A 14535-nucleotide genomic window follows, 5' to 3' on the forward strand; every position below is an offset into this window, starting at 1 on the left:
GTTTTCATGTTCATACATAGCCTATGTTCCCCTGACTACTTGTGAGAATTTTTAAAATATAAACATTCCTGGAATTTTGGTGTCAAAAGAATCTCTTGGTATAGGGGTTTGGGCCTCTTGTCAGAGTGCCCACTACAGCCCCTCCTTTTTAGCTGTTCCCATTAGCAGTGAGAGTTGATACTTAAACCGAGCAAAGGATTTCAACACTGGCCAAACCCTGGTAGGAGTTCAGGCATGCTGCCTATGAGGGAGAAAGGGCTTCACTTCGCCATTCAAGCTACTTAGGGGTGAGTCACCTGCCCCCTAGTCAGGGAATGGCCTGTATCTGGGACAGGTTTTCTGAGTGGTATGTGGGTGACTACTGAGGATTGGTCTTTACCTCTGAGAACAGCAAGGCCAATGCCTGAGCCTCCCTGTGGTCAGTTGAATATGACCCTCGAATTCATCCTCACCCTAATCTCTGGAATCTATTACCCAAGAAGGCGAAAGGCACTTTGTGTATGTGACTAAAGATTCTGAGATGAAAGGAATTTCCTGAGTTATTGAGTTGAGTTCAGTGAAAACATCAGCCTGATGAAAATGCCTAGTTCTGGGTTATTTGTATTTTGCCACAATTTAAAAAGTGTTTACTGGGGCTGGAGAGATGGCTCAGTGATTAAGAGCACTGACTGTTCTTCCAGAGGACCTGGGTTCAATTTCCAGCACCCACATGGCAGCTAACACCTGTCTGTAACTCCAAGCTCTGACACCCTTACACAGGGGGAAAAAAGTGTTTATTGTAAAAACAAAAACAAAAACAAAAAACCCAGCATAAATAATAAATGAACTCTAGAAAATAGGGGCTGGAGAGATGGCTCAGTGGTTCAGAGCACTTCCCATTCTTCCCGAGGACCTGAATTCCCAGCACTAATCATAGGGAGGCGAGAGAACAGACACAAGGCTCAGAGTGGTGTGGCTGCACCAGCAAGCCTGTGATCCCAGCACTTGGGGGGGGGGGGGGGGGGAGCAGCAGGAAAATCAGGAGTTCAAGGTCATCCTTGGCTACACAGCAAGTTCAGGGCCAGCCCAGAATACAAGACACCCTGTCTCAAGCAACATTCCTGGGCCCGCCCACATGGTAAAATAAAAGATTGAAATATACGTGAAGAGGCGAATTCTCTCATATGGAAAGTAAATTCCAAGTAATTTAAAAGGAGCTCCTAGAGGAGGCAGAGCACAAGCTTCGAGCAGGGTTGTGTGCACTGACTTCCTCTGGAGAGGGAGGGAGGGTTTCACAGCGGTAGAACCGGCCAGCACCGCCTCAGCAAGAGATCAAAGTCCATGGCCAACGGCAGTGAGCCATGCTGATGGTATGTGCCCTTGATATGATGGGTGGCATTTTACCTCTGTGGTTTCCTCATCAACACTATGACCCCAGAGTAATCATGAGAGAATCGTCAAATGAATACGGAAGGAGGGGCATTCTATAAACTCCCTGACCAACATACCTCAAAAATGTCAAGGTCATCAAAACAAGAAATGTCAAAGAAATTGTCACAGTTTTTGACAGGAGGACTCAGAAAACATGACAACTATAATCCTGGATCAGAAAAGGACAGTGGGGTAAACTTAGATCTGAACAAAGTGTGAACTTTGGTTAATAATATGCAATACAGGCTCACTAACGGTGACAAAGGTACCATGCTAAGGTAAAATTGTCACAGAGTCTTCAAAGACTCGCTGTATTCTCTTGGGCCAGAGGCTTCTGGACCACGAAAGTCCCCTGGGTAAGAGTGGGAGGGGAATAAAGAAGCCACCTCCCAGTCCTCAGTCCCTAGAGATGTGCCAAGGCCCAGGGAACAGAAGCGTCTGGACAGCTGAGTATGCTGCTTCCTCCCTGTGGTCCGGAGGGAGTGCCCTCCTCCGAGGGTCCCGGTGAGCCCTCAAGGACCCTCTCTATTGTGGCGCCTCCGTCAGGCAGTCCAGCTGCTTCTGGTCTGGACATCCCCACAGGCTGTTCTCTGAAGAACTTGGTGAGTCATTCTGGAATCATTTGCAAGGCTTAGTGAGAGGGAAGAGCAGCCATGGCCTCTAGGGATCCAGGATAGTCAGATCCCAGAGGGATCCTCCTCTAGCGGCTTCACACCCCATACCCAAGCTCCTGATCTCTGCCAGGGAGCCTTTTCCCTGGGAGTTTGCTGTGCGCCACGCTGGAGGCAAGGACTATTAGCTGTCTTTCAAAGCCCAACCCTACATGCGCTATCCCGAGTCCCCATTTCCCTGTACCCATAGTGTGAAAGGGGTATTTTACCCACTGCTCCCCGACTTCTGGCCTGGACACCTAGAATAGACAGAAGGGAGAGGAGCCAGAAGTCTGCGAGATTCCCGGGCCAAAGAAAAAGAAAAGGAAGGGAGGTGAGGCGGAGCCTGGCTTAGAGGGGCGGGCCTCCGAGACCTCGGGCGCGTGTGGCCTGGAGCCCAGGCGCCAGGCTAGGCTGCTGTTCTCGGCTCAGAAGCCCGGGTGCCAGCTGGGCGCGGGCGGGTGGGCACGGGTAGGGCCATGTGCCAGACACACACAGAATGCCCTTTGAGGAGATGGCAGCTGTCGGCCCAGGCACCCCTCTGGTGGCTGTGGCCTTGTCTGCCCTCTCCTAGCAATGCCTTGCACAGCACTGGGAACAGCTACTCAAGAGGTACAGGGGCAACCCTATTCAAAGCAGAGAAGGGCCCCCTCATCAGACCTAGATCTAGGACCTGGGTCTGGTGGCTGTCCTGATGGCCCCTTTCTCGAATATACCCCTTTCCTGTTGGGCCGTTCTCAGAATCTACCTAGGGGTTGAGGGGACCAAGGTTGCCCCGACCTTAGGAGGAAAAAGTTGGGGGACCTGGGGCCACCCCTGAGCCTCTGAGGAAGTCAGATACCCACCCACTGTACACTTGGAAGACAAAAATGCTTGTCCCTGGGACTGGAGAGATGGCTCAGCGGTTAAAAGCTCTCTCTGCTCTTGCACAGAGTCCAAGTTTGGTTCCCAGCACCCACATGGCTGCTGCGAACAATATCTATAACTCCAGTTCTAGAGGATCCCATGCCCTTTTCTGACCTCTGAGGGCACCAGGCAGATACATGGTGTACATACATGGATGCACAAACACACACACACACACACACACACACACACACACACACACACACAAAAATAAATAAATAAATAAATAAATAAATAAATAAATAAATAAATAAATAAATAAAATAAAATAAACCAGACAAGGAGGAGGAAGAGGAAAAGAAAGGAAGAGAAAAAGAAGAGGAGGAGGAGGAAGAGGAGGAGCCACAGCCACCTTGTCTCTAGGTACAATACTACAAATTTCCTAGCGGGCTAGCTGAAGCTCTCGGCCCCTAGGTCCTCTCATGAGCGAAGTCAGCTGCCAATCAGCTTTTTGGGACAGGCTATGTACCTGCTTCTTTGGGAAAGCAGTAGGTTGACTTTCTAGACACCTGCCCAAGGAGTCCATCTCCCACTCGGTGTAGGTACGTGCTCACCTACCCAGGAAACAGTAGCCACTAACTACCCTGGGTTTGGCCTTGTTCAGGAAGAGGTCCCCTGGAGCAGTGACGGTCTGTATGTGGTTGGGCAGCAGAGCAGAGTCTCGGTGCACTGAGAGGAAGGTGAAAACAGCAGGAGTGTGGCAGTCTGAAGACCAGTGTTCACGTGCCCACTGCTTGCAGGTGCATGTTTGGGTACCACGTCAGGTGTGCAACAGCTGAAGAAATTAGGGGTGTTAACATGGGGGAAACGAAGGCTCAGATCTCCGAAGGACAGCCTGTCTTCCAGTCCTAGGCAGGAGGGCCCACTGTGGGACCCTCCCTAAAAGGCACTCTAAATTTCTCTTTCGGGGGGACCCATGGTTAAGTCAGGCTGCTTGGAGCTCCCCGGGGGATCGAGTGGGCCCTGGAGCAGCCTTAGGCTCCCTCTCAGCTTGGGGCGGGGGGTGCAGAGGAATTCTGGCGTACTGCTAGCTGATCTAAGATCGCCGTCAGAACCCAGGGAGTCTCTACCCTATCTGCTCCCAGACCTGGGGAGTAGGAGCCTTGGGACCCACACCAAGGGACGTGTCGCGTGGTGGTGTGTGTGTGGGGGTGGTGGGGATTCTGGGCTCCAGAACCGGGTGGGCGGACCGGATGGGATTTTTTTTTTTTCTAATAGTGCGCCTGGAGGTGGCCTTTGGAAGGACGGGCAAGGTGTGGAAACACGGCCTCCTTTCCCTGTTGTGCCGACAGAAAAATGCAGGGGTCCCGGGTCCTCGCCTTTAACGCGGGCGGCGGCGGAGCAGGCGGGAGGGGGAGGGGCGGCGCGGGCGGCGCATGCGCGGCGCGGGGGGGAGCGGCCGGACTGTCCGGTGGCGGAAAGCAGACTGAGGGCAGCGGCGGAGAGCGCCGGGAGCCGGCGCCGGGGGCTGTGAGCGGCGCGGGCCCACCGAGCCCCGAGCCAGCCCGCGCCGCTGCCGCAGGGCCCCGGGGGCGGCGGCCAAGATGACCGTGCCGGTGAGTGCTGACCGCCCGAGACCCCGCGCCCCCCCCAGGCCCCCCGCGCCCCCCGCTGCAGGCCCGGGCCACCGGGGGTCGCCGGAGGGTCTTCTCGGGTTGTGGTGGGGAACAGGATGGGGGCGCCGCCCCCTAGCCGGCTTCTCCGACCCCGCTTTGCCAGCCTCTTCCAGGATAGCCGAGTGGAACCGGGGCCCGTGCTGGTCCCACCGGGAGCTGCCTGGGACGGCTGGGCTGGGGAGAGGGTGTGTGTGGGCCTCTTACGGGCCCCTGGGACTGGTGGACCCGGCCGGGCTCCGCGCTTTTCCCCGACCTCTTACCAGAGTGGCCAGGTCGACCGAGAAGAGGGTTCTGTCACTCCCTGGAAAGCCATGTCCAGGTCAGCCGGGCCGGCCGAGGGGTCGGAAGGTCCGTGCTGTTCCCTAGCAAACTCCCTGGGAGAGCTGCCCTATTGTGCTCCCGGATCCCCACCCGGATGGCCAGGCGTGGGGCGGGGTCTGTGCTGTCCCCGAGACACCCTCACTCCGGAATGGTTAGCTTGGCTGGTTAATAGAAAGAGCATACCTCCCCCTACCTCTGCTTTATGCACTCACTTTGTGGGAAGTTTTGTTGAACAGTTGATTGAACCCCAGGGCCTTTCGACCAGCGCCTCCTTTCTGTAGGGGCTTCCCCTTGCTTGATACCCCGTCTTCCTAACCCATCAGACAGACTTGAGCAGCCCTTAGTCCAGGGCTTAACAATTGGGCCCTGGGTCTCTCCTCCTGAGGTAGCCAGTGATTATGGCTACCTGGGTGACGGACTGACTCGGGTACAGGCTCCACTTTACAGATAGACAGAGGTGTGAGGCCACACCTTCATCCTGTCTGCACTGTAGTAATGGCCTGCAGCCATGATTTCTCTGCTGAGTCAGGGGTTTTTCCCAATGACAGGAAGGGGCAATGGGCCAGAGCCTTGTCCAGCCTGGCCTTATTCTGGGACTGCTCTTCATCTACTTGGGGACCGGGTTCTCTCTGTGATGCACATAGTCAAGGCTTCCTGGCAGCGCAAGTGGCCTCTTAATTAACCACCATAGGGTATGGAGATTCCTGGAGAAAAGAGGCTTGTGTAAGTGCAAAGCATTGTTATTACAGAATTAAAGATCCCAGCTCCTGCCCGCCCCCAGAAGTGGTAATGCTGAGTTACAGATGAAAAAATTAGGGCTTCCAGGCTGTGCTGATGGGAGCCCCCACCCCCATCTCTTCTGGTTCAAAGCATAATTGCCTCATCTCTAGGAAGAGACAGAGAAAGCCTGCCAAGCCCCTCTCCTGTTCTGCTCCACTGTTCTGCAAAGCTCAGGCTTTTCTCTGGCTTGGGGCAGAGGGCACCAGCCAGCCCCACCCCTGTGGGCACTGGTCAGAGAAACAAGGCAGATGGCCGAGCATGCTGGAGGGCCAGGGTCTCCAGGGCAGCAGTGAACAGTGAGAGCCCCTCTGGACAGGCCTATGGTTGGGAGGTCCAGGATTGGTTTGGCTGTCTAGAGTCAGTACAGAGCTCTGGACATGGAGTCTTACATGGCATGCAGACCCTTACCTCACAAGATTTCAAGTAGTCGTCCTCGGCTCTGTGCCTCTGTGGCACCATCTGTAACTAGAAAGGGCAAGGGGTCTGGTAGGACTTATATAGAGAAGAATCACTATGAAGAGCTAAAGTCAAGGCCTGTCCCCACCACACTCCCCTCTAAAAGTCACTTCTCACCCCCTCACTTGTAGCCACAGCCCTCAGTAATTCTGCATGGCGTATAGCTAGGCTGTCAGACCACTGTCCTCTCTCCTGGGACCTTGGTACCCTGGTGGAGGCTTCTAGAAAGGGCTGCCTGCTCTGTCCTTGCTCAGGGAGCCCAGACTGGTGAGTGGTCATGTGATCCTCAGGGACACGTTTGAGTTTTAAGCACACCCATTCATTTGGGCAGCCTTTTCCTGGATAAAGCTGACGCAGGCACTCTGGCCCACAGAAATTACAAGATGCTATGGATGGAGGTGGGCAATGATAGCAGAGAGAGAACTTGGGATGGACTAGGTCGAGTTGATGTGGTTTCCTGGGTATCCAAGCAGGGCCTGTCCAGGGTTTTGTTTTTGCTTTGCTTTGGTTTGGTGTTTGAGATAAGATCTCATTGTGTAGCCCTGAATAGACTGAAATTCACTATGTAGACCAGGCTGGCCTTGAACTCCCACAGAGATCCTCTGCCTCTGCCTCCTCCCAAGTGCTGGTCTTAAAGGTTTGTACCATCATGTCTTGCTGTGCCAGGGTCTTAGCTCTGTTATTCGACCCCTGTGGGGAATGGGAACCATGGTGGCCCTGGCTCCCAGCTCATGCTCTCGCCTCTGCTGGGAGCTGAGAGCAAGGAACTTGAGCAGTGTTTGGCCACTCATTCCCTGACTGTCCTCTGACATCTGCCTTCAGTGCATGGCCGGCCAGTGCCATAGGCCTCTCTGGCAGTCTGTCCTAGCTTGAAGTTCACACTAGAAGATGACTGTGTTGCCGTCTCAGACCCATGCTCATGAGTGACAAGAGGCTGGCTGCCCTGTCATGGTAAGGTGAAGAGCAAGTCCTGCACAGAGCAGTTCCAGGCAGTGTGTCTCTGCCTCTTGTTGTCTGTGAAACTGGGCAGCTCATCTAGCCTCTGCTGTGCCCCTTCTTGGAGGGTGGGCCCTTCCAAGGAACACAGATGCTGCCCCATGTAAGCAGTGTCCCGTGTGCTATGCATGGGCATGAGCGTGGACAGGGCCTCAGGGAGGACCCATATGTGCCCACAGTCACATGGCCAGTGAGAGGTAAGGCAGTGGGAACCAGAGTGGCAGCGTGGTAAAATGACCATCATCCTGCATGGGCCACTCTAATTTCAGGGCTGCAGCCCGGAGAGCAGTTGACAGCTTTCTGTGGCTTTCCAAGTGTGACCCTACCTGTTGTTGTTGTTGTTGTTTGCTATCCTGAAAGGCAAACCTAGTCTCTTTGTTGTCCATGCAGACAGCCATCTTGGGCTCACAGAAGCTGGGCAGCCTGCCCATGGCTGGGCAGGAGAGCAATGTAGTTTTGACTATTCTAGCAGCAGCCAGTGGAAATCAGTGGGCACTTGGTTGAATCTGGAATGATCCTGGGGCCCCTCTGTGCTTGAGTAGGTGGCCAGGGAGCCAGAGGTCTGAACCAGGGCTGGCCGGGTAGCCAACTGCAGCCCTGTGGGAAGGGCACAGGAGGTGGGGGAAAATGTCGAGTCCCAAGCCTCAGCTCAATGCCCAAGCCCATGCCATGCCCTCTCCTGTTACTGGACTTGGGTCCTTCCTCCCCTTCCCATTGCAGGAACTGGTTTTGAACCTTGTGCCTTCTTTACCAGGTAGGTTGCCCCTGCGCACCCATGCAGCACTGCCCCTGGACACCTCCTGGCCTCATTTGTTACTGTGTACTTAAAGACGGGATCACGTGGTTGCTAGCAGGTTCTGTCACAAGACTGAAGGCTTCATTAGGTGCAGGACCTGTGACCACCTGGCCCCTTATGTTTTCTCTCGTTGTGCCAGCTCAGCTACCTGCTGAGGGTGTGGAGTGCACCTCTTATCTCCCGTATCTGCCAGCATGCCAGGGCAGGTAACGACGGCCTTACATAAACCTTCAGATTGCTCAGTCTCCTTTTTATTTATTTTATTTATTTTTTCAAATAACTTATTTATTTTTATTTTATGTGCATTGGTGGTCTGCCTATATGCATGTCTGTGTGAGGGTGTCAGATCTTGTAGTTACAGACGGTTGTTAGCTGCCATGTGGGTACTGGGAACTGAACTCATGACCTCTGGAAGAGCAGTCAGTGCTCTTAACTGCTGAGCCATCTCTCCAGTCCCGAAATGGCTGTTGCTCTTTTTTTTTTTTTTTCAGTCTCTTTTTTTAATTGAAGATTAAGTGGGGATCACAGAAGCTGCTGCTTCAGGATGGGGACAGTGTTTTGGTAGGTCAGGGCTACGGGCTCTAGGAGGAACCTTGCTGGATTCTACAATAGTGAGTTACAGAACCCCATGCTTCAGTTTCCTCTGGGGTGGTATGGGAATGCATTGAGCCCTAGCATTTGGGAGGAAGTCAGCAAGGAATGCATGCAGCTCTTCATAAGAGGCTGTCTAGTGGCTGCTGCTGTGAGACAGTCACTGATTCCAGCCTCTGTTGGCAGGTATGACATCCAGGGATCCGCTCCTGACCCCTGTCTCTCTCCAGTGGCTTTTTCTTTGTGGTTCAGTTCCTGCCAAGGCCTTAGTGGTGAGATGACCCTGGCCTCTCCCCCACTCTGCACAGACTGTTGGATTCCATCCTCTTATAACTTGGGCAGGTCATTGTCCTCACTTCTCCAAAGAGTGGCTTCTGATGGCACCATTGGCTAGCCCACCACATCTCAGGCCATGGGTGCTCTGCTGCTGTGTTCTCTGTGTGGACAGGGTTGCATGCACGGAAAGCTACGGGGGTGCAGGCTTGTCCTCAGGCATGATCTGCAGCAGCATGGTCTAGCACTGGAAGTAGCCAGGCAGGACTTCAATCCCATCTGTAGATCCCAGTACCTTAAGGTGCTAATGATGGCATCAGAAGGGCGAGTGGCCCTGGGCAACTCTGGGCCACTCCTTTTAGTCAGCTACGCCCCCTCCTACCTACTGCCCTTAAGGATCTTTTCCATGTCCAAGCCTCGGACTTAGCCTCTACATAGCTGCCTGCTTTCTTTGTTTCCTGGCCAAACCTCTTCATTTATTTTCTGTTTTGGATCATTGTCCTTGTTGTCACCATTGTCATCTGTGGTGGCGCACGCCTTTAATCCCAATACTCGGGAGGCAGAGCCAGGCGGATCTTTGTGAGTTCGAGGCCAGCCTGGTCTACAGGATGAGTTCCAGGACAGCCAGAGCTGTTACACAGAGAAACCCAGAGTAGAGGTCAAAGGATGACTTGTGGAGTCATTGCTCTCCTTCTACCTTTATGCAGCCCCAGAGAGGGGAATTAGGTTGTCAGACTTGCCTGGCAAGTGCCCTTGATTCTCACTGACCCCCACTGCTTTTGTGTGCTCTTAGTCATTGTTTGCTGAGACATCGTCTTCCTCATCCAAGAAAGAGAGCCAGGACTTCAGCAGAGGTGATGAGAGACACCCACTCTGGCAGGAGAGATGGTCACAAGTTGTGGCTCTAAAGTTAATCTCTTTTCTAGGGGAGAGATTAGAGGCTAAGGGGGCTTTTCAGTAATTTTATTATTAAACCTGCCAAATTCCAAGAAGGATTTGAAACAGATTATAGCGGAAGACACAAATAGTGTAGGATCATCAAAACCTCCAGAACTATGTAATAAATGAGCAAAGAGGAACATTAGTCCAGAAAGCCTAGGTTAAGTGGGCACAGAAATTTAACTGTAAATTCCCTGACACGCAGTAGTGGGTTTAGGATCCTAATACCTGCTTTGGAGTCTTTCAGAATATTATGCAGCGTCGTGCATCCTTTTTGTCTGTGCTTTGTTTCATTTTGACCTGTTGAGATTTTTATATTGAGGTAGATTCTTACACATCATGAGATGTGCAGGTGTTAAATGTACAATAGGGAAGGTTTGGGTTTATGAAGCCCTCCATCAGGATAAGGAATGTCATCATCACCTCAGAAAGTTCTCAGAGGCCCCCACCAGGCAGTCACCACTCTGCTTTCTCTGTCTTAGACTTGCCTGTTCATTCTGTGTTAGTTCTGGCTTCTTTCAGTCAACAAAATAGAAACTGCCATCCACATGGGGAGCATCACTGTTTTGTTCCTTCTTGGCTGCTGAATACTATTCTCTTTATGGATATGCCACAGTGCATTTAGCCCATCCTCTTATTGATGGATAGCTGTCTCTTGCTTTTGTTTAATGTGGATTTTTAACTATCAGACCATTGGTATATTGGTGGAATTAGAAAACCTTGTATCTACTGGGTGGTAGTAGTACACGCCTTTACTCCCACTGGGAGGCAGAGACAGGCAGATCTCTGTGAGTTCGAGGCCAGCCTGGTCTACAGAGCTAGTTCCAGGACAGCCAGGATGGTTACACAGAGACATCCTGTCTCAAAAAACAAAACAAAGAAAGAAGAGAGAGAGAGAGAGAGAGAGAGAGAGAGAGAGAGAGAGAGAGAGAGAAGAAAGAAAGAAAGAAAGAAAGAAAGAGGAAAGAAAGAAAGAAAGAAAGAAATCCTGATATATCTGCCCGCCTGGTCTACAGAGTGAATTCTAGGACAGCCAGGGCTGTTATACAGAGAAACCCTGTCTCGAAAAACAAAAACAAAAAAAAAAAGGAGAAAAAGAAAGAAAAGAAAACATGACATCTAATCATGCACGCCCAGAGAAGTCTATGCCCTCAAACACTGTATCTACCAAAATGATCTGTTAGCTCAGAATGTGATGAGACCACAGTCCTCCCTGTTCACAGCCTCCCCAGGAGGACCTAAGAGTTTGCATCCCCCACCCGCTCATCAAAGGTTAACTTCAGGCTTTTGAGTCACCTGTGATTTTCCCAGGGCCTCATTCTGTCCTGAAGGTCCTGGCTAGAGGGCTGCAAGGAGAGCAGGTCAGAGAAGATAAATCCTGGACACAAGCTGACTGGTCCTTTCCACCCTCCCCAGCTGGGACTGACCCAGACATCCTACCAAGCCACTCCTGTTTCAACTCTGAGAACCCAAGTCCAGGATACACCTTACTCTTCAAGAGGCCAGAGGCCAGAGCTGGGAGCAGCTTGCCAAGAGCCCCCTCCTGCAGGACCTCAGTCCTGAGTCTGCTCTTCCTCTCCCAAGAGCCCCCTCCTGCAGGACCTCAGTCCTGAGTCTGCTCCTCCTCCTCTCCCAAGAGCCCCCTCCTGCAGGACCTCAGTCCTGAGTCTGCTCTTCCTCTCCCAAGAGCCCCCTCCTGCAGGACCTCAGTCCTGAGTCTGCTCCTCCTCCTCTCCCAAGAGCCCCCTCCTGCAGGACCTCAGTCCTGAGTCTGCTCCTCCTCCTCTCCCAAGCAGCTCACTTGCCTGTGCTTTTAAAGTCAGTTTTCACTGGGATTTTTCTCTGCAAAGATTCACACACTTTCTGCCATGTCAGCTCCACAGAGAAGCTCCCAAATCCCTTGCGTGGAACAACCCCTCACCTCTGCCACCGTCTTTGCCCTCTCTGAGTTCTCGTCACCACAGACAGCTGTGATTATCTGCACATGCCCACCTTCCACAGGCCAAGTGTCAATTTTCCGAGGATGAGACTCTCTCCATGGCAGTGTCCTAGCACAGCACAACACTTGGCATGCATCTGATGCCCAGACCGTGGGTGCAAATGGAAGAGGTGTGTAACATAACCAGCCACCCCAGTGCAGTTCGAAGGAAGACCTGCTCACCCCAGCGTTGACTGTGGATCTGGTGTGGCTTTACTCCGTGGAGGAATTGCACCCAGATCCTCAAATGAGGTTTTGAGGGAACATGGGGAATCTCAGAACATCTGGAGAGGGAAAAGGGAGAGCAGGGAAGGCTTGGTTGGGGAATAGGCTTAGAGGTGTGCACTTGTGTTTGTGGGACTTGATGTATAGTGATATGGGATGTGGGTATGCTGCTGGCACTGAGACACACCTGAGTGCCCTGTGCATCCATATCAGTGCCTGAGTGTGGACCCAGCTGCTGGTAAGGGTTGCCTTTAACAATATGCATGCTGAGGCTCTGAGAGGTGCAGTGACCAGCTGAGGAGTCATTTGTGAAGGCTCCTGTTCCTGTAGGTTTAGTCAAGATGAGGCCTTGGTCTGGATCTCCTGAGGCAGATGGGGCCCTGCTCTGTAGGCTGAAATAGATTCTTGTGGGATCACAATGTTTCTTTGCAAGGAAGGAGCTAGCTGCTTTTATATACCCTGGAATCCCTGGGTTGCTGCCTGTGACCCTGCTGGCCCTGTAGCTCACTGACTCCAGCCCCTATGACTGACAACCCTGTTCTCTGCCCATCTGTGGTTATCTGTGGGTGTGGGCACTGGTGCTCAGTAGAAGCTGCTGAGGGCATGTAACAGATGGCATGTGAAGTTACCCCCTCTGTCTGAACTGCTGGTTGCTATGGGAGAGTGAGAGCAGATGGCTCAGCTGGTGAGGTCTCTTGACCACACCCTGTCCCTGCCCACCCAGCCTAGCAGACAGAAGTAGAGCAGCCACCAGCCCCTGAGCTTTCTCTCCAGGGATAGGGACCTGTCCCATGCTTCCCGTGTCCTTCTTCCCTGCTCCTCTTCCTTGACAGGTTTCCTCTACTAGTCTGACTCTTCCCTAATGTAGAGGGGATGAGGAAGCAAGAGTCAGATTCCAGAGGCAGCCACAAGGGCAGCCACACTAGTCCCCAGCCTCTGGTCCACACACAGAGCAATAGTACCCAGTCCTAGCCCACCCTTGGCTGCCAGCTCCCAGTGAGGCCTCTGCTGGAGGGGAGTCCTGTGTGAAAGAAGCACTTCTCTGAAAGTGCCACGGCTGCAGAAATGTGAAAATGCCCAGGACCACACATGGAGGGAGAAAGGGAGTTGTGAGGGGTGCTGCTTTTACATACCTTGGAGTTTGTTGGGAGGCCTCAGTCAGTTTGTACCCTTCTCACCCCTGGGCTGTCCCTACATAGCGGGGACCTCATATCCTTCAATCCTACCCCTGCATCAAGTCCATGGGGACTCGCAGGAAGGATGACAAAGGACATGGCTGACCAGGAAGAATCTGGCTCCAGGCTGTAGGGCCCTGCCCACCTTTCTACAGAGTTACTACTGTAAGGAGGAGTGAATGCTCTCATTGGTCATTCCAGCCTTGGAGCACAGGGAAGCTAAGGCTAACAGCTCCAATACCTGCCCTAGGAGTCCACACTGTGCTGAGGTCACCTGGGGTTCTTTCCCGTAGGGACGTGCTTGGGTTGATGAATGGGCAGTTACAGATGTAAGCGCTACTGCCACTTCCTGGCCATGTAAGCTGGCAGAGGCACTGCCCTCTGAGCCTCGGGGTGGTGGCATTCCATCTCCTGGTCCCCAGAGTGATGAGGATTGACTGATGTGATAGACTGTGTCAAAGGGTCCCTGTAGCCTTGCCCAGGTTTTGAGCTTGACACTGTGAGTATCCCTCTCAGAAGGAAGGCGACAGCTCCTGTGGCCCTGTAGGGACAACATGTCTTCCTGTCCCTGGGGCTTGCAGTGCTCACCTCCGGTCTCAGGAAATCCTTTCCCACTGCCGCTCCCAGAGCTGGCCATCAGCTGACCTGTCCAGCCCAAGCTTCGGGAGGGGAGAGGCTGTGTGCAGCAAGTCATTTTATGCCTGCTCTGTTCACTCTCGGTCATTTGCTCTTTGGAAGTGGTTCTCTTGTAGCTGCATGGTCTTCCTGGAGGGACTGGCTTGTTCAGACGTTCCCCTAGAGTTGAGTATTTCCATTATTCCTTTCCCTTCTTTGCCGTTGTAAGTGCTCCAGTGGACATTACAGGGCATTAAGTGGTGATAACTCTTCTGTGGGGCCTGTACTGCTTCTGAGGTTCAGAAGGCCAGAAGACTCCAACCTTATCCCAGGCTGTTCTCAGTAGGGTCCAGGACAAGCAGTAATAGGCAGTGGCCTCCTCTGTTTACTGTGCAAGTGCCCATTCCATGCCCCAGAGGTTAGTGATATCCCCTGCATCCTGTGAGCTCATCTTCAAGCTGGTAGACTCCAGGCCACTCCCGGGATGGCTGACAACTGATTGGAGGTGGGGGGGCTGTGCACTGGCCATGCCTGTGCGGTCTTTCTCCAGCGGCACCACCTTTCAGCTCCTCCTTTGCAGATCCACCCGTGTGTGTCTGATCCTGTGTGTGTATGCTGCACCTGTATGGAGCTGTACTTTTGTGTGCTCGTCCCTGTGTGTGCCTGTGCCTGCAGCGTGTGCCTATGTCTGTCTGTGTGCTCAGGCAAAAATCTGGTTTCCAGACAGGCGGTGGTAGAGCATGCCTTTGATCCCAGGCAGAGCCAGTTGAATCTCTGTGAATTCAAGTCCAAGGCCAGCCTGGTCTAC

The 14535-nt window shown here is 52.9% G+C and overlaps 1 protein-coding gene across 4 annotated transcripts in view; it reads left to right on the forward strand.

Moving 5' to 3' along the window:
- The first annotated feature begins 1847 nt into the window (after positions 1 to 1847).
- The window catches only part of Bcar1 (BCAR1 scaffold protein, Cas family member), a 38504-nt gene continuing 25816 nt past the window's right edge, over positions 1848 to 14535 (forward strand). For 2 of the 4 annotated variants that reach the window (XM_052729598.1, XM_052729602.1), the window contains exon 1: positions 1848 to 2012. In XM_052729598.1, coding sequence (XP_052585558.1) covers positions 1863 to 2012 — 150 coding nt within the window. In that variant the 5' untranslated portion in view covers positions 1848 to 1862. Of the gene's footprint in view, positions 2013 to 4390; positions 4523 to 11819; positions 11844 to 14535 lie in introns of those variants that run through there. The other 2 variants (XM_052729600.1, XM_052729599.1) reach the window with 2 other exon arrangements.

The sequence above is a fragment of the Peromyscus californicus genome, unplaced genomic scaffold (genome assembly GCF_007827085.1).
Source record: "Peromyscus californicus insignis strain IS unplaced genomic scaffold, ASM782708v3 Scaffold_8__1_contigs__length_139910024, whole genome shotgun sequence".
Classification (NCBI taxonomy): Eukaryota; Metazoa; Chordata; class Mammalia; order Rodentia; family Cricetidae; genus Peromyscus; species Peromyscus californicus.